The sequence below is a fragment of the Cottoperca gobio genome, chromosome 17 (genome assembly GCF_900634415.1).
Source record: "Cottoperca gobio chromosome 17, fCotGob3.1, whole genome shotgun sequence".
Classification (NCBI taxonomy): domain Eukaryota; kingdom Metazoa; phylum Chordata; class Actinopteri; order Perciformes; family Bovichtidae; genus Cottoperca; species Cottoperca gobio.
This window is the reverse complement of record NC_041371.1, coordinates 6,801,730-6,821,931: the sequence shown is the minus strand read 5'-3', so window position 1 is coordinate 6,821,931 and position 20,202 is coordinate 6,801,730. Positions and strand designations below refer to the sequence as shown.

The 20,202-nt window shown below is 39.8% G+C and overlaps 2 protein-coding genes across 5 annotated transcripts; one reads left to right on the top strand and one right to left on the bottom strand.

Annotated features, from left to right (window-relative positions):
• Positions 1 to 542: 542 nt before the first annotated feature.
• Positions 543 to 8,108, bottom strand: dapk3 (death-associated protein kinase 3). Its single transcript, XM_029453931.1, is given in 10 exon segments — positions 543 to 2,643; positions 3,235 to 3,280; positions 3,389 to 3,510; positions 3,512 to 3,542; positions 3,652 to 3,678; positions 3,768 to 3,816; positions 3,963 to 4,092; positions 4,822 to 5,182; positions 6,478 to 6,575; positions 8,009 to 8,108. Coding segments are annotated over 9 exon segments (1,359 nt in total). The 5' UTR covers positions 6,540 to 6,575; positions 8,009 to 8,108; the 3' UTR covers positions 543 to 2,112.
• A 2,806-nt stretch (positions 8,109 to 10,914) lies between these two features.
• sppl2 (signal peptide peptidase-like 2) lies at positions 10,915 to 20,091 on the top strand. 4 transcript variants are annotated; one of them, XR_003833960.1, is made up of 15 exons: positions 10,915 to 11,044; positions 12,270 to 12,386; positions 12,899 to 13,081; positions 13,223 to 13,312; positions 13,475 to 13,614; positions 14,894 to 15,036; positions 15,612 to 15,708; positions 15,928 to 16,044; positions 16,996 to 17,077; positions 17,191 to 17,265; positions 17,356 to 17,418; positions 17,498 to 17,597; positions 17,730 to 17,807; positions 18,172 to 18,451; positions 18,976 to 19,103. XR_003833960.1 is itself a non-coding variant. In XM_029453926.1 (15 exons), exons 1-15 carry the CDS (start codon positions 10,997 to 10,999, stop codon positions 19,150 to 19,152), a joined length of 1,671 nt encoding a protein of 556 aa, XP_029309786.1. In that variant the 5' UTR covers positions 10,915 to 10,996; the 3' UTR covers positions 19,153 to 20,091. The 4 variants fall into 4 exon arrangements, 2 of the variants coding, with proteins under 2 accessions (XP_029309786.1, XP_029309787.1); XR_003833959.1 differs by having other exon boundaries at positions 18,172 to 18,610; positions 18,976 to 19,091; XM_029453926.1 differs by having other exon boundaries at positions 18,172 to 18,332; positions 18,976 to 20,091.
• The last annotated feature ends 111 nt before the right edge of the window (positions 20,092 to 20,202 follow it).

Here is a 20,202-nt window from a genome sequence, read left to right as displayed (position 1 = left end):
TCTTTTTCTGGCTTACTAAATAGTGTGGTAGTATAATAATAACTGGAACGCACACGCGCCTTTTTAAGAATCTCCTGTATTTTGGTGAACTACCACCAGAGGGCGACTCTTATACAGTTACTAACATATATATATATATATATATATATATATATATATATATATATATATATATATATATATTTATATATATATTTATATATATATATATATATATATATATATATATATATATATATATATATATATAAAAATGTACTTAAAGTCTCCTTCACAGTAATGCAGGAACATTTTCCCATGTTTTATATTATTATGTTATGTTTTATATATATTATATTACCATTATTAATACATGAATGTCTAAGCAGCATTTTACAGTTCAAACAGCTGGTCTAGGGTGATGCGGTGGAGTAGAAGTATAAAATGTACTCAGTTACTTTCCACCACTGGACAACAGAGGCAGGCGTGCACATTTATGAAAGGTGAGGATAAACGGTTATAAAAGTTGTTTCCTCTCACACAACAACAAACAAACGACTTCATAACATTGATAACTTTGTTTATTTGAAACAAGGCCAGACATTTCAGCTCCTTACACTTCAGAGACAGATTAAAATAGATTTTTGCTCTAATTTAAGTGCAAATGAGTACATTTCTCTCCTGAAAAATACTACTGCATATATCATACTTTCTATGCTATGCATGGGGAATGTGCTGCCTGGATGTGAAACTTATCAGTGGAATGTTTCGAGTTTGCAGAGATGGTCAGAATGAAAACAGAAACACTAACACGAGTTAGTTTATAGAGAAAGTTTCCATGCACACTATTTGGTTTACAAGGCTACTGTGCAAAAGTTGTTGCGTTTAAGACATTGAGCAAATATCAATGTGATAGAAATGTCGTTAACTCGATGACAGATGAGTGCTCGCAGAGGCAATACGGTCAATCAGTTTACAGGCACTGCAAAGAAGAGCTTATACATATCAAACGCTTTATTTTTACGGGTCTGTGAATTCATTCTATTTCAAAATAATTTCCCGGCAAGAACCGTGTAAGTTGGTACCAATTCAAGTGTGATCAGTTTCTAGAACTTTAAACACCTGTGCAGACTGCCACTTTTATATATCTTATCAATCTTATTGAGATGTTTTATGATTAGCGCTCTACATCTGTACTGTATTCTACATTTTGAAGCTCCATTTCACTGTGGTTTTGAATTATTATTATTATTATTATTAATATTATTATCGTGTTATCAGTTGGTACACGTCTAAATAACTCTAAATGATAAGCTAGTGCAACCGTGAGAGACTTTTAGTCAGAGGATAGCAGCAAAATGTGTCTGCAAACATAAAATTAAGCAGATATGAAGAATAAAGTTTCCAATAATTAATGAATGTCAAATAAATAATTACTGGGCTTTAAACGGAGCAATGCCGACACAAATAATTACACTAAGAATAAGTTTCAGAACTCTCTATTCTCCCTGTTAATTAAAACTAAACTGTTCCAGGAAACTTTCAAGAAGTTATTTAGAAATCACAGATCTGTAAAAACAAAGAATTAACCAAAAATATTTCTTTCTTTCTTTCTATGCTGAGCGTTAAAGTTTATTGCATCTTTATAGTCGACGCTCTGCTGCAAATGAATCGGAACTGTAACCGGATAAATAAATACCCCCGACACTATGAGCTGCATGTTGTGAAGCTTTCTCACGTAACTGGCCAATAACCTGAGGCAAGAGCGAATGAGCTGACATCACTTTACAGCACAAGGACATTCAGATGAAATTACGTTCCTAAAAAGATAACCAGGCTAAGACAAATAAAAAAAACCCAATATAGTTTTAAATTGCAAACAATTTAGTCAAATAACAGTACGTAAAATCTCTAAAATTATAAATTAACTTATAAAAAAACACAGGAATGAGCCTTTTCATGGGGGAATGGGTTCGACAGATTGCCTCTCTGCGTCTTGCTGGTTCTCTCAAGCGTGAACATTTCTCCTGATGAGCAGCACGAAGCTTATGATGACAACGGACCCACTCAAGCTGCTCTGTGTGCAGAGAGGGTGGGCAGGAGGAAACTTGAGAATTAAAGTGTCATTGTTTGTCAGGGCATGCTACCGAGGCCGTCCTTCTCCGCAGATATGGACTTGACCAGCTCCTCCACCCAGCGGACCTCTGAGGCCACCTGCTCAGCCAGGACTTCGTAACGGTTTTCCAGGCGCCCATACTTGCGCTTGAGGATGTTGGCGGCCTGCAGGGTGAGCCGGGTCTCCTCCTGGCTCTTCTTGCGCTGGGCTTGAGTGCGCTGCAGCTCTTGGCGGATGTGGCTCAGGTCGCTGGAGATGCTCTGGTTCTCCTCCTTGTACCAACCCTCCTTCTCCTCATATATGGACAGCAGCGCGGCCACGTCCTCCCTGCACGAGCGCTGATTGCGCTCCAGGTCCCTCAGGCCTTCCTCTGCCGCCGCGATCTCCTCGAGGACCTGGGAGAAGCGCTCAAAGTTGACATACGTGTTGTTGGGTGGCATGCTGGAGTGGGACTTGATGGTGTACTCTTTCAGACGAGTGGTCTTCAGGCGGCGGCGCTCAGTCTTGTGGTCTCTCTCCTCCTGGCGAACATTTCGCCTCTTAATCACCTGCAGAGGGAAACACGTAAAGGTCTGAGATAAGGATGAACAAAACCACAGTAATGTTGGATTTTTAAGGCCGATACAAATCGATATTTCAGATCAGAATCTGATAAATAAACCGAGTCTTTAAAAAAAAAAAAAGTGCTCCCGGCACTTTGTTTGATTGAGATGGGATTTGATGGGCTGCAGCATTTCGAACTACAGTTTAATGTTTCACAATTATCTTATAATGAAGACTCAAAAGCATGGATTCATTTCTCTTTTAAAGGAATAGACACCTGCATGTTCATGTGATTGTGAGGGCGACGCTACATCAGCATTAAGGGAAATATGCTAGAACGTTGTTCAATATCGCAATAACAAAATTAACAAATTAAACATTGAGCTGAACACAAAAGGCACAAATAAAAAAGATTTATAATAATATATATAAGTGCTGTTCTCTACTGTTTTCAACTAAATAGAAAAATCCCTGAGTGCAATATCACATTCTTTCGCAACTTATGTTTATTGTGCAAGCTGAAATTGCAATGACGATAAAAAAAAAAAAGATTTATTTCCCTTATCGCCATAAAAATGCAAAATAAAAACACCCACCTTAATCCAGGGGTGCTGAAGACTGTCATTAATCGTCATTCTCTTCCTGTAAACGACAATCCACCAGTGAGTACATGACACAGCAGAAACTATACACGTCTACAGGACAGAGATTTATATTTATTTTTGGCATAAAAACATAGAAACTTCATACTTGGGATCTTTGACCAGCAGACGACGTATGAAGTCCTTGGCGAGCTCGCTGGTGTTACTGAAATACTCCTCATCAAAGTCGTAGTTGACGGCTGAGATGTTTGTCAGGGTCTCCTGCTTGGTTCTCACCCAGAAACGGTGACGCGCCGCTCAGCCTGCAGGAGCACAGATGAACGATTTGCTTTACAAAAAGCAACATGGTTGAGGAGTGTGTTATGTTTGTACAAATGTCACCGGCAAGTCGTGACGTGAAACATGACTCACAGGATGTATGTGATTACTCCGATGCTCCTGCAGAGAAAGAAGAACCAAACATAAATGACAAGTGTCACACGGGTCAGTAAGTATACAGCTTCAAACACAACATGTTGACATCTTACCACATGTCCGCCTCCAGTCCAAGTGGCTCATAGTTGACTATTTCTGGAGCTGTAAAGCACAGAGGAATGCTTTAACTCAAACCAGATGTGGAGATCTGAAGCGCACTATCATAGACTTCCAAGGTTTAACCAGCGTGGGCACAACAAGCACACAAAGTGGAACATATTCACTTGTGAAAGGAAACATGATCTCACCAACAAACTCTGGTGTTCCAAAAATGTTCTTGAACTCATTTCCCGCTTTAATCTGATGAGCAATCCCAAAATCAATTAGCTTGATGCGGGGGTTGGGGACGTTCTTGTCCAGCAGCATGATATTCTCAGGCTGAAAGAGAAAACACAAACGTCTTGATGTAGTACACATGTAAACAGAGAGATAAAATAAATGAACAGTTACCAGAACAGCAGCTAAACTTAAATTGTACTCTGGCATTAAAACAACTTATGTAGATCCTCTATGATGATGTTAGTCTCAAGCGATCTCGTTATACACTGATGGGTAAGTGTAAATGACATGCTGATTTTAAGTGCTGTATGAACACTAGATGTGAACACTGAGGCTATTGTGAAGCGGGCGCAACAGAGAGTTCCACTTCTCCGTAAACTGAATTCCTTTTAAGTCAGGCCCGTCATCCTCTGTAGTTTTTGCAATAAATCTTTTATTGAGTCTTCTGACTTTTTCTTTTGATCGGCTGGTTTCACAGTATTCCCGTCTCAGAACTGCAGTGTATCAACGAGGAAGAGATCAAACGTAATGTCTCAGCCAAAGTTCCAGAGAAAACTTTAAGTTTCAATTTCAGTCGGACATGGAAAAAACTGCTGTTTCATTTTGTTGAAAGTGAGTTTAATCAATGCCAGGAGATAAACAACATATTGACCTCTATTTCTATGTATCTTAAAAGCCCCAAAATCTCACACACACACACACACACACACACACACACACCACCACCACCGCCCCCCCCCCCCCCCTTTGGAATCCTCACTAACACGTCAACTACGACTGCCGGCCCAGAGCCTCAAACAAGCCGTCTTAACCAAACAGGCCACTGACCTTGAGGTCAAAATGAGCGATGCGTTTAGAGTGTAGATACTGAACGCCGTCCAGGATCTGCTTGAGGAACTGGGTGGCCTCCTCCTCCGTCAGAGATTCCTTCTCAGCCAGGAAGTCAAACAGCTCTCCTCCGGACACCAGCTCCAGGATCAGGATCACGTCGGTCTTGTTTTCAAAGATGTCGTGCAGGGTGATGATGTTACTGTGTTGGATCTCCCGCAGGATGTTGACCTCGCGCTCGATCTCCTCGCGGCTCACCCCCCGCCGGCTGGAGGACAGCCGCCGCTTCTTGATGAATTTAGCTGCATATTCGATACTTGTGCTCTTTTCCTTGCACTTACGAACGATGGCAAACTGTCCGCTGCGGGGAGGAGAAAGGACAGGGGATTTTATTTGAAGGATTTGGCCTGAAGGGGTGAAAGTGTTCCGTATTTCACAAGTAAAGATTTAGAAATCATGACCGTAACAAAATATACATCTTATCAAGTCAATAATCGAATCATAAAAAACTGATTTTGTTTGGTTACAGTGAGGACATTTCAACCGGTTTCCAATATAAATAAATGTGTTTCAAGACAAGGGAGACACGAGTGTCTGGCCCTTTAAAAACAAGAGAGAAGAAGAAGTGAGCAAGAATGATGAAGAATTAAACTTGATTTTGGCAAAATACTTGAAACAAGTTGATCTACGTAGGAAACAAGTAGAAGTATTCTTTGCTCTGCACTGGAAGACTTTTTGGATTTTTGTTTTTAGAAAACGTTAAGGACTCAATGTTGTAGGAATAAATGGTTTAGTAAAGAGAACATTTTATCAGTGATCTTGTGACCCCTCAGATTTATCTTGGGTGCCACTGGGAAATGTTAGACTTTAGAAGTTATGGATTAATGAAGGAAATGTAAAGAAAAGGATTGTTAGTTATCTAAGTAAATAAACTTAAAAACTGATAAGTGATGCTGAAACAGTGTCGCAAAACAAAGTACAGTCTTTAATATTATAAATAAAGAAATGTATGTGATATGTATAGGTGTCTTGTGTTATAGACTCTGGTTTAAATGGAAGTGTAAACATTACAGACAAGAACAATAAGACTAGTGTGCAGGTGAGGAGAAAGCCTTTCATAAAGCATGACTGGGCAGAGAATTTAATGTCTGCATACCTTTACTATCTCAGCACACACACACACACACACACACACACACACACACACACACACACACACACACACACACACACACACACACACACACACACACACACACACACACACAGAGAGAGAAGCAGTGATGTCATAGTGTTGCTGCATTACTGCAGAAAAAAAGTAGTCACAAAACCATCAAGCACACTGTAAAAAGGATTTAATTTAATATGTTGCTGATAGATACTTAAATATTTTGCCTAGTGCTTTGGATGGTTTGCAGCTCATATCTGGCATCAGAATGCATCTGAAACACATCAAGTAACTGTGTGTGATTCGATCACACGTCACGCTCGTTTGTTTGTATTACAGAAAAACTACAAGCACTGAAAAAAACAAACATAATTTGTGCTCAACCATACAGCTTGAAAAGAGAAGTGCTGCAGCTTTCTAATACCTTGCTTTAAAAAAGTTATGATATATAGATACAATAAGTTTTGTCAGAAGAAAAAACAACAAACCTGCCCAGCTCCTCTTCCATCTCATAATACACCTCGACATCCTCTTGTCTGAAGCCAGCCATGATGTGCTGACTGGAATGATGATGCCTTGAGATTCACTGCAGTGGAAAATATTTTTAGACATGTGCCTTAGACAAGCCAACAAATCTATAACATTAAGATACAAAAGTAACTAAGTATTGGACAGTAGAAATGTCTCTAAGTGTACTTTAGAGAAAAAGAAACTGTATACAGACTCATCGACTAACAACAAAAGGTTTGAAAGTATCTGGGGACCATTTATAAATGATCTTAGGTACAAGCATCTCATATGTTAAATAAGTCTGCGGCAGGATAATTATAGCATAAGTTATAAAGGTAATGTAGGCAACTGTTGTAGATTAGTAAGTAGATAGTTCGTTTTATTCCTCTATTGTCACACCTCTGGTGAACTAAAAATATATATAATTATTGTTATTATTATTTCACCATTTATGTAATGGTAGTTTGATTCATTTGCTTAAAAAAATTGTAATATTGTTTGTTCATCAACAATTGTTAAAGTAATTTTTCATGCATAAATAGCTGAAAATGCCTCTCAAATATGAAGATTTCCTGAATATCTTTGAGTTTTGTACTGACAAAACAAGACATTTACAAGACATCACCTTAGAAAGAATTTTCACTAGTTTCTGACATTTTATAGACCAAGCAAATAATCTGGAAAATAAAATCGGCAGATTAATCGATAGAGAGAATAGAAGAAGAAAAGATATCTTTTTCTTTATAGCCTCATTATTACATTCATGTCACACAACAACAAAAAAGCATATTGAATAGACAGCACAGTGACAATAACAATGCCATGTTGTTAGATAGATAAACTGTGATAGAAGTCTTAGATATGTGGGTGGAAAATAGTAATGCTGGCTAATTAAACATGTTATAGTATCTGGGTTTATTCCCTCCTTATTTGGCCTGCGTAAACCCAGCTTTAGTTTTCAGAGACTTTCTGGCTGATGTCAGACTTCTGCATACCAGTCCTACTGACATCATCTCCTCCCTGGACCAGCCATCTCTGACTCAAGTACAAAGGGATGGCGATTTAGAAACACTACAGACTAGCGGTTTAAATGTCAGTTAAAAAGCCGTTAAAAAGCCGTTAAAAAGAATTTGATCTTATAATACTGGTGCGCGACTCTGCCGTTTAACGTATGTTACAAGCAGGCAGCGGAGACATTTTCCCCCCGTGAAAAACAGTATAAATGTCGAGCTTATAGGTACAAACACAAAAATAAACTATTATCGAAAGTCACATTTAATAAATAATGGTATTCAAACGCATTTACAAAGAAGAAATAAAGTGAATCCCAGCGACGGAAGAGAGCTAAGGTTAGCTTAGCTGGCTACCTAACGTTAGCGTACTGAATAAACACCGGCTTTGCCGTTTATCACAAATTTTAGAATAAAAACATACGATTAATAACACTGAAATACTGGCAGAAAAGTTCATATTTAACCAAATAAAATGAGAAAGCAAAGGGATACTTACAGTATGGTTGGCTACGAGTGCTGCATTCCTCTTCAAAGTAGTTGTGTGTGGATTTCCAAACTGAACCAAGTGAAGCTACCCATAGTGTCACACAACTTCCGGTTTCAAGGTTAAAAATAAAAGCCATATAAAAGTATTTTATCCTGGTTGCAATCCCTGAAGCACAATTATTTAGACTCATGACTACAAAACCCTGGATACGGCTAAGAAGAAGCACTCTATAGTGTGTTCTAGTGCTTACAGTACATTGTTTTATATATACGTTAATTTCTCAAGTTAAGTTTATTTTCCATTTCAACTGTAAAAAATAATTAAATTGAAACAATATTTTCAACATTTTCTGACAACATAAATATTTACACTGAAGACAAGTAAAGAACAATATCATTCAGTGTCGTTTTCTTTAATTTATTTTGGTTAGCACAACTCATTGACTAAGATTCTTGGCAGTAAATTCAGTGTTTCAACTACATGCAAAGTGTACCCTTTTATTTTGAAGGCCAAAATCGTTTAAGTTCCGGTGTTGATTTTTCACTTGATGCAGGTAAATCCACGGCAGACGTGGGACATATGGAATGACCTCATGCTGCGTGAATCAAGCCTGCAGTACGTCAATGAATAGCAAGTTTCAGCATGCAAGGCAAAGATTAAAGAGGGACTGAAGTAATGCATTCCACAAGAAAGCAATACCATCCAACCAAAGTTAGAAACAAAACGATGATTTCATTAATAATATTCACCTATTTATTCAAGGAAATTTAAATAATGTGTATGATAGCACTTTCATGGAAAAATGTAAGCAGTCCAAGTATTGGTAAATGGCTAAAAGAATTGTCTGCATGTGTCTCATTAGAGAAAATAACCTATTCAATTAAAGGAAAACAAGAACTATTTAAAAAAGTATGGGGTCCGTTCCTTAACTATCTGGAACATGCGGATCTAGAGGGCACTCTGGGTCAGCAACTTGGAGATGATTAATGTTCCTATGCTGGATTGAAGCCTTTCATATCTGCCTACATGTTTGTATATCTCCTTACATAGCCTACCCACATGTTTGCGTAGTTCATTTAATTATGTTATTTGTGGGACTGTTAATGTACTTCATTTTGTTATGTCTTGGATGTGGAAGTTTGTGTACTGTCTTATGTAGTGTCTATATATATGTTAAAAAACAATTTAAAAAAGTGTTAAAAATAAAAATAAAATAAATAAATAACCTTAATCTTAAAAACTGGGGGTTTCAGCTACAAATCTATATTTACAAGATATGTGGTACTCACATTTTTAAGCAGGACCATATAACTTCCAGATGTGGGAAAATGGTATTATTACTACATCAAAAACAGTTTGGGTGCAAGAAAAACATATATATTTCTTTTTTAATTGAAGATTCTTTGTTTGGATAAACATGTATTTATTTAATTCATTAGATTACTTACTAAAACATTCAGATTTCAGCCCAATCCAGTGAAAAATAAGCAATTGGCAAGGCATATACAGACTTTCAAAACTTCAAACATTGACAACTAAGGAATTATTTGGAGTAGAGCTGTAGGATTTTGCAAGGTCCCATGAATTTAATAGAAGCTTTCACATTATTGTTTTCAAGAAAATCCATGACATGAAGTGAGAGGTCAAGGTCAATGGTAAGTAGAGGTACAATATTTACCTCTGAAATGTAGTGCAGTATAAAGTAGCAGAAAATGGAAATACTCAAGTACAAGTACCTGTTAGCTGTCAAACAACTGACTCTAAATCTTATATTTGTTAGACAGTTTTGATTTAAATTTACACTGGACTCAATAGGCAATCCAAATTCAGCAAGGAGCCTGGTTGGGTGGTTACAGATCATTTAGCAGATGCTCTTATCCAGAGCGACAAAGTGAAGTAGCTACAGGCTCAGGGGCACAATAGTGGAAGCACCTACCTTCCTGTGTTCTCTTTGGAAGTGTGAACACTAGATCACCAGACTACCACCACCATGTATGGTTACATGCAGTGTGTAGAACAATTCATATACATCTTACAAAATACTCTTTGAAAAGTCTGCAGATTAGCAGTTGTATTGGAGGCTGCCCAGTAAACTATAATTACAGTAAAAAATACAGGGTTAGGGATGGAAAGCATAGCTGCAGTCGTGCCAGCCTTGTTGGCTCAAGTCTGACTTTAGGAATCCAAGTCATGTGATGACTGAAGCTTTTTAATTAAATGAGGACTTCTCTTTCTGTGCAACTTAATTCCGGAGAAAAGCACCAAACTATTTTCTGTATTAAAAAATAGGAAAATCACAAAATCCCCAGTGAATTGCAAAACATAAAATTAACAAACATATTTGTAAAAAATAAAGACACGATTAATAGATTCTATTATTCTGTTCTAAAATATTGATCTAAATTGCATTATTCTATTTAATGATTTGTGTTGTTCAAATTATTGGTATAGGTGGGAAATAACGCAAATAAAAGCAAAATGAGAATCTAAGAATAAAAATATAGGACTAACATTTAGACATGAAATATAAAATAAACTAATATGCATTTGGGGTAAGCAGTACTACAAATGTTATCTGAATACTAACAGGGATGTAGTAAATGTGCATAATGAGAACTAATATATAAATACATACACAGAGGTGTAAACAGTAACTATATACAATATAAAAACAGTAAGTATATGAAAAGGTAAAGCGTCAAGTGATGGAGCACAAGAGTGAATCTTATGAATTAAACTAAAATGTTAAGTAAACGTAGACTTATATGAATGATCTTTTCACCGTTTAATAGACTTGTCTGTCTTCTTTTTTGACTGACTGTGACTGTAACCAATCAGGGACGTGTTCACGCGCTTATGACGGTGACAGCCAATTAAAAAACCCGCACATAAAGAATAGGCGTGGCTTGTTAGAACAGCTGGTGGGGGCTCGCGTGAGAGGGGCTCAAACCGAGCGGTTGGTTGGTTGATGGGGGAAACAACAACAAGCTAAGCATCATGAGGGTCCCTGAAACACTGATTTGGGTCGCTTTTCTCATACACAAGGTGAGAGAGACCGTGGGTATTTCTTTAAAAACTGCTTCTCTGCGCGTGTACTTTGCGTTGCGGGACGTGGCTGACAAAAACAGCCGTGTTTTGGGATGATTAGCTGGGATGCTATGACTCTTAGCTTGCGGAGAACACCGTGGGCCCTGGAAACAGGCACATCACTCACACTGTGATGTAGCATTAACATAGCACGAGCTGAGTCACCGCAAGGTTTATGACTTATAGTGGCGATAGTTTACTAATAACTCTCATCACGCTGCGGATACAAATCCTTCGTAACGGGTATGAAATGTGATTTGAGGGTAAACATATTTCTCCACTGATTATAATGTCACTGCCTAAAATATGAACACCAGCTGTACTTTAACCCACTGAGTTAAAGTTGAACTAATTCTGTTATTCATGTCTGTTTTTGTATGAAATTAAACATATATTATTTTACAAATAGAAAACATGTATTGCAATTTAAGTTTAAAGAATCCAGTGGTAGAAGAAGTACACAGATATTTTTACTTAAGTAAAAGTAGTGAAACAAATACTGTCAAACCCCTGCATCAAATATACTCAAAGTACCAAAAGTACTCATTATGCAGAACTAATCTATATCATATTACTGGACTATAATTAGTGATACGTTCATGTGTAAGCATTACTAATGTTGCAGTTGTAAATATGGAGCTCATCTCAACCACTTGATACACTGCCGGGCTTGATATTTAATAGTTGATTTACATTTTATATTTAATAGCCTGACTGTAAAGTAACCACTAAACCAATATGGTCAACGTCATGTAGTCGAGGAAACAGTACAATGTGTGTTCTCAAAATGTAGTGGAGTAGAAGTTTAAAGTAGCATAAATACTATATAATAATAAGTACCCAAATATTTTACTTAATTACTCTACTTGAGTAAATGTACTTTGTTACATCCCACAACTGTAAGGATCCCAATAGATTCTTTCCTGTTGATAAAAACAACATTTTATAATTTGACATAATGCGCTGTGTCACATTCCCACACAGTTGTAAACTCGTTGTTTACAAAAGGCAAATATACTTCCTACTCTTTCAGTTTTAACCTCGTTACAGGACTTATAGTGAAGCAGCAACAACAGTTCACATGCATCTGGAAATAATGTTCAGGTCTATGACCCAAAAAAGAACCAAAGTTACCACATTTGATGGACGTGGAGTGACGCAGACATTGTTCTCATGTTGACAGGTGGTGGGAGAGTACGGCATGGCCCATTTCAGTGACGTGGGCAAGAGCAAAGGAAAGGATTACTGCATCTTCTTCAACTCGCAGTGGGCACGTCTACCTCAGGACCTCAATAAGGCAGTAAGTGAGCAACAAGAGGTGCAAGCAATGATAATAATGACACTTTCAAAGTGCAGTGGGGATCAACGACTTGTATGTATGTGGAGGTGATCAATCGTCTTTCAGGAAGCCTCGCACAGGATGTTGAAATCTGACCTCCGATCTAGCAGCTGCTTTATGAACCAACTGCAAATGTTAGAGATCTTTACGACTGATATTAGAATGTGATTAGTTACAGCAATGCACGCTGACGGAAATAATTGCATGAAGGATTTAATTTGTGCATATAATTGTATCATTATATAGTCTTTAGAACAAGTCTTTTTAAAATGCAGACATAGTTTCATACATACATTATCAAGGACCGGACTGCATCTCTATTGACTAGTCAAGAAGCATTTTCTCTGCAAACAACAATTATATCCAGCCTATAAATAAATAAACGGAAATAAATGCTGTGTCATTTTGTTTTCATAGTAAGTGTTGAATCATAACAGCACGTGGTTAACATTGCAAAACTTTTTGTCTTGAAGTCGCGTCTTCAGATCTACGACCTGACGACGTCGGTCCTGTGCTCGCCCTCTGACGTCCCAGAGGGAGGCTTCCCAAATCGCATCCCCATGGTGATGAGAGGCAACTGCACTTTCTATGAAAAGGTCCGACTGGCCCAGATTAACGGCGCCAAGGGCCTGCTCATCGTCAGCAAGGACAGACTGGTAACGCGTGTTATTACTACGGAGCTCTTCACCTCTCTATCTTAAAGCTGTGGCTTGTGTTCATTGGGCTTCAAGATTAAAGAGATTTAGGCTCTTCAGAAAACAGACATTTCAGGTGTTTTTGTTTTGTTTTAATTACAGACGCCACCAGCAGGAAACAAGACTCAGTATGAAGAGATTGACATTCCTGTCGCACTGCTCAGCTACTCTGATATGCTGGAGATAAGCAAGGTGAGAGGCCATTGAAACAGTAGACAAACAGACCTCCGTCCACCTGTGGGCTTCTACTGGATACCAGTTTTTCACACAAAATGGATCTTTGCTAAATGTAAAATAATGCATGTTTTATGAGAATCTTCAGCCTCGACTTAATGTTGTTTCCAACTCCCGCAGACCTTTGGTGAAGAAAGACAGGTGGCCATGTACGCTCCCAATGAGCCGGTGTTGGACTACAACATGGTGATCATCTTCTTGATGGCAGTCGGGACAGTTGCCGTTGGAGGTTACTGGGCCGGCAGCAGAGACAGCAAGAAGTAAGTGGACACGATGGAGCACACTGACGTTTAATGTGGGTCATCACTCCATGATTTTAAAAGCTTAGTTGGGTTTGAGTGTTGCAATATATACAGAAATACCTCGGTGAGACGACGACGCCCCCTTTCTGGGTTAAAATGCATGTTTTTAATCCAAACTGAAGTAGTTTTAAAGTGTTTTAAGGGACAAACATGGTAGTTGATCGTCAATGATGGTTGTGCACAGTTAACCTGACTTTGTACTTTCCACTACATCACATTATTACAGGACGCAAAGCTTCCTCCTTCCTGTGCATATACAGTGCATTTAATACCGTCTGCTAAATTTATCTTCACGGAAATTTAGTCACAGTGTTCCTTGGCTAAGAGCTGCAAGCGTATGACCGCTCAGTCTCGTGTCTCGTGTGTGTGCAGTCTGCATTGTACCGCTGCAACTCCACTAAAGGGCAGCGTTGTTTATTTGAGGCCGTACGAGTGACTCATCGGCTTGAGCCAATCCGATTCAGCTCTTCCTGCAGGAGTTGCCAAGGTGACTGAGGCCACGGTGTGACGCACAGCACCACAGGCAAAACACATTTGGGAATATGAGTGTGTTTTGAACTCGGGAAGGAAGTGAATCCCAGCCGGCCAGTTAGGCAGCCACAGGATGGTAAATATTGACTGTGGGTGGTGGGAAGATCACCCTGGCTGCTTTGTGAAGTCACCAACAGAAGTGACTACTGTTTAATAAAACAAGACAAACTGCGCTAATCTAGCCCAGTGATACATTAATATACTTTTATTTGGCCCGCCGACCATTTTCTATTTAACAATGAAAATGAATTTATTCACAATGGGATTATTATTCAAATGAAATGTAAATAAGGTGCATAAGTGCCAAAACATTAAAATAGCACGAAGCCTCCGGCTGTGTAATGTGCAGTAAGATCAGACGGTGAGCTACACACGGGAAGACAACAAATAGATGAAGAGGAGCATAAATTCATATTTATGGGATAATTCTGATCCCATAAATGTGTATTTCACACTAAAAGAGCTTAAATATGATGTTTATTCTGTGTCACCAAAAGCATTTACAACTAGCATGCAGTTACAACCATTAAATACAGTAAAATATCAGATGTCATATAGGCCTAGTGTCAATCCAGGTCCAAGGTCAGTTCATTTGAAAATAAACAATTTCAAAGAAGCAGATGAGTCTCTCGAGTCATGACCGTCATGAACGTCATGACAGAGCCAGCACGCCTCTCTGACTCTCGTTCCCCCCCCCCCCCTGCAGGCGCTACATGAAGCACAAGCGGGACGACGGTGCGGAGAAGCAGGACGAGGAGACCGTCGACGTCACCCCCATCATGATCTGTGTGTTCGTGGTCATGTGCTGCAGCATGCTGGTGCTGCTCTACTTTTTCTATGACAGCCTCGGTACGACGCCCGGCAGATGCACATACTCATATACACACACACACACACACACACACACGACATAACTCTCAATGTGCTGGATAAAGATACGTTTAGTTAAAAAAGCTCTTTTATGTGACCAATAGATTAATAGTAGTTTCAGTAAAGGATGCTGTGCTGAAGGCCAGTCTGCAACACTTTCTAATCTCTCTTTATGAATCCCTGATACTACAGAATTAGTTTTGGAACTACAATGCCTCGCTTACATCATACTTAGACGTCGTGTTTGACGAAAAGTGATTGAATAATTCCTCCATTTAGCTGGAACTCATGATTCTTCCTGATACGTTGTCCTCACTTCCTCTAGCAGAGCTGCTCACTGTCCTGCTGTAGAAGAGATTCATGGCTCAGATAACATTTTACTGATGAAGATTGATTTAAACAAACTGGCAGCTGCTTAGCGTCTGTAATCACCTAGCTGCACATTAAATACTGCACACACAGCTGTGAAACTGGAACCACTATTGGACTAACTTTGTCAATATGAGTGGAAATAATGTGATAATAATCTCCTGCACTGTTTCTCCACCGTTTAGCCATTTGGGTCATTGCCATCTTCTGTGTGGCCTCCTCTGTCGGCCTCCACAGCTGTCTGTGGCCTTTTGTCAGGAGACTCCCTTTCTGCAAGTGCAGGTGAGACTGTTCACGGCAATATGGTTTCATAATGATAGCTGCACAAAAAGTCTATAGTCGTGGCATGTCTTCTTCCTGAATCTCCATACAGTATCGTACATTTTGTGAGCTTTGTCTACACTTTTACTTTACCTGAAAAGCCTGTATGCTGTTATAGATGTCTTAATTATGGCTTTATTGTAAATCTTTATTGATTTGTGGACCGTGTTACGACCACAGGGTCCCAGAGAACAACTTGCCATACCTGCACAAACGGCCGCAGATCCGCAGGTTGCTGCTGTCGGCCCTCTGCATCTCTATCAGCATCACCTGGATGGTGTTTCGCAATGAAGACCAGTAAGTGCAGAGAGCGAGAGAGAATTTCCAGCTGATTTTCCAATGTACTACACAGCGGGTGTTGAGTGACAGATGGTAGCATTTCCTTGCTTGTTTCTCTCCTATCTTTATAATCCTGGGGGATGATCCCCCCCGATCATGTGGGTCTGTCTGTCCATGGCTAATCTTGCATACTACTACATCACCCTAATATTGTTTGTGCTCATTTATGCTCAACAACCTCTCGTGGTTGCGGTGATTTAACACGCTTCGAAAAATCTATTTTATTAACTGATGCTGACTCCTCGCTCCTCTTCAGCGGCCGGCAGGGGCTGCCAGGGATCAACAACTGCTTCAGTTTGGAATCTTGTTTCCGCAGGGGGATGAGATTCAGATTTGCAAGCCTAGGTAGTAAGCCCCCCCCCCCTCCCCGTCTAGACCTCAAGCGTATCTCGCACGTCTCACTCAACCGCTCTCATTAAAATCTCTGCAGCCGTCTGCTCACGTCTCACGGCTGTAAACGTGACCTGAAGCATTTCATTACATTTCTAATTATCAGATTATATATTATGTTATTATAATTACACGTGTAAACGTGAGATTGATGCCCAATAAAACACTTCTACATATTTTAATTACCGTATTATTTAATCTTCTTATTCTCTGACTTAGTTCTTAACACTTTTATTGTTTCTGATGAGGTCATAAAATGTAGTTTTCTTTAGAGTTCTTTTCACCATCAGGTTCGGTGTAAAATACTTTAGGACTTAAGTGTCAATCAAATGCTTCAGTGTTGATTGATAAATAGATTAGGATGACACACAGGTGTGTGTGTGTGTGTGTGTGTGTGTGTGTGTGTGTGTGTGTGTGTGTGTGTGTGTGTGTGTGTGTGTGTGTGTGTGTGTGTGTGTGTGTGTGTGTGTGTGTGAGAGAGAGAGATGTTGGCTGACTGTCTTGTTATGCATCCTCCAGGTGGGCGTGGGTGTTACAGGACGCCCTGGGGATCGCCTTCTGCCTCTACATGCTCAAAACAGTCAGACTCCCCACATTTAAGGTGGGTCAGCACTTTTATAAATAAACTATAACCATGTTTTATTTGTGTTTTGAATATAAACACTTGGCTTCTGTAAACTCACCTCGTGTATTTCTTCTGTCTCTGCTCTGCAGGCTTGCACCTTACTGCTGTCGGTCCTTTTTGTCTACGATGTGTTCTTCGTATTTATTACACCCTTCTTTACAAAGGTGAGTCAAGGCTGTTTTCACTCGAGGCTTTTCAAATGTGTGCGGATCTCCGTTGGTGTGCGTCTTACCTACGTCACCTTTTCTCCACAGAGTGGGGAAAGTATAATGGTGGAGGTAGCGGCTGGTCCCTCTGACTCCTCCAATCATGAAAAGGTGAGCTTGTTTTCAAACTCTCCTCTCAGCTCAGAGGAAAAGCAGTTGATGATAACACCAATGTTTGTGTTTCCTCCAGCTTCCAATGGTTCTCAAAGTGCCACGGTTAAACTTCTCTCCCCTGGCTCTTTGTGACCGGCCCTTCTCCCTCCTGGGCTTTGGCGATATCTTAGTACCTGGTAATTAAACCCATCGTGCAGGAAACACTCAAATGATTAATATTGTGTCCGACGCCTCAGTGTGATGAAACGTGAATACTGTAGCTTCTCTTGTTGATTGAAATGCCTTCTTTGTTGTTGTTTTCCTGTCAGGTCTGCTGGTGGCGTACTGTCACAGGTTTGACCTTTTAACACAATCCTCCAGGATCTACTTTGTGGCCTGTACAATCGGTACGTACATGCACGAGTCTTGTGAGGGTTTTAATGATTAAATGTTTCTTTACTGGTATGAAAAACCCCATTTGTGAAATTACAGCATTAGATTCTGCAGGACAAGCCTCACTTCATTCAAATTGAGTTTTTTTAGGGTGATGACGTTTTATTTTGAAATCCTCAATAGAAGTTTGAAATGTAAAAAGGCACAATTAGGCACATATGCGCTCTGGACGGGATTAAAATCCAGACCAGAGCAGGTAATGTTAATCACCCCGACACCCTTAAACACATAAATCCAGTCAGGATTGGGCTTTAGAGGGAAAACCTGCATTATCTGAAGTGTTGACCTTGTGTGTGTGCTCGCTCTCTCTCCCGTCAGCTTACGGCATCGGCCTGCTGATCACCTTCGTGGCCCTGGCCGTGATGCAGATGGGTCAGCCGGCCTTGCTCTACCTGGTGCCTTGCACTCTGCTCACCAGCCTCACTGTAGCGCTGTGGCGCAGGGAGTTGCCCCAGTTCTGGACTGGAAGTGGATTTGTGGTGAATACCAGTTTGATATGACCGCCTACTGCTGAAGAACAAAAACAATCAACAAAAGAAAACACACCAAAAAAAAACTAATAGTGTAAATAACATGCAGAGTAAAGTAGAATCTTAAGTTGAGTAACCCCTTTAAATAATTCCATCCAATGCCTCTTTCTGTTTTACTGTCCACTCCACCCTTCCCTTCCTCCCATCGCTGCTCCTTGCCTTTATTTTACTGTGCGTGCGCTCTAGTCTGCTGCTGAGGGCTCAGCTGTCTGTGAATGTCACTGCAGGTACTCCATCTGGGCTTGCTACTTTACACTCTACCATTAAAACATCTTGATGTTACTTAAGGTTCCATTTTCTTTGCATACACACATCTGTGATAAGTGGGGAACTATTAAAGCTAATATTGGTGGTGCTCATAGTTATTTAGAGGATTGTTATTTATTAAATGGTTAGCATGTGTGGGGTTTTATTTGATATGCTTCCTCTTTGTGTATGTCTGGGCTTCAGATCTACCTGTGGGCAGAGGGATGACTGTATATTCTTTGGGTTTTGTTTGTCTTATCTACGGCTCTTCTGTTATCATCACGTTCAGTTTTCTGCTCCACACAATCCAGCCATCTTATAGAGACACTGTTTTTGTCCCCTGCAGCCTGCCATAGCGCTCGCACCGATCAACTGTACACAAACTGCAGCACCGCAGACAGAGAATCACTTGAATAAACCGGAGCCACAAACCACAGAAGAAGAAGAAGAAGACTCGCATCATTCCCGGCCTCAGGAAACGGCCCCAGCCGAGAAAGATAAAGCGGAAAACAAGTCTAACTGAAAGGATGTGTCGTACGGCATTTTACATTTCACTTCATGTTTAATTTGTTTGTTTTTTCTACATTGTGTGTCAGTCAATGGACATTTTCAGTACAGACATTAATTTGCACTTGGTGCGAAGGGAAGAGCAGAGGAGATCTGTGCTTTCTGAAGGGCTGGCTCAGCGGCGCGGAAGGATTGGACACACGAGGTCGAAGCTTTGAAACCGACAAACACACACCGAGTATAAAACCTGCACAACAGCCCCAACGCCTTCTTCTTAACAACCGTCTGTATCACCTCTAGAAAGGAATGAAAAGCCAAATCTGGAAGCTACCCAAGCTGATGTTCACTAAATACTCCCACAACAGTAAGCTGGGGGGGGTTTTAAAGGCTCAGTCACACCAGCGGTTACACATTTAATTATAAAATCAATTCATTCCAATTGAATCACTGCAGTTAGTGGTTTGGTTCACAGGGGGGTGAGGTGAACCCACGAGCCATCACTTAATAGCGTCGAAAGATTGGTTTGCAGATGGTTGTGTAGAGCTGCAGCTATTAGTCATATATTAATATAATAATATTCAAATAATTAATTTAGTAATTTAAGCCAAAGATTCCAGCTTCTCAATTGTGAGGATTTTAAGCTTTTGTCTCGTATTTGAAAGTAAACTAAATATCTTTGATCGGATGAAATTATAACGGGCATTATATATCTTCTGACATTTTGGAGAAATTATTAATTGAGATTTGTATAAGCGTCAGATTAATCAATAATGGCAATAATGGATGGTTGTAACCCTGCAGTCATGAGACAGGAGTCCGTGGTACAAATACACAGATGAGTTGTGACAGAGGAGTCCGAGCATGTTCTGGTTTGGCTAATGTGCCACATGCTGGTGTGACGGGACACACACACACACACACACACACACACACACACACACACACACACACACACACACACACACACACACACACACACACACACCATTATAGTGGTCTCTCCCTCCGTTACATTAGAAACTCCAGCGTTACGCAGTGATGGGAGAAGGGTTTCTCTCAAATGTGG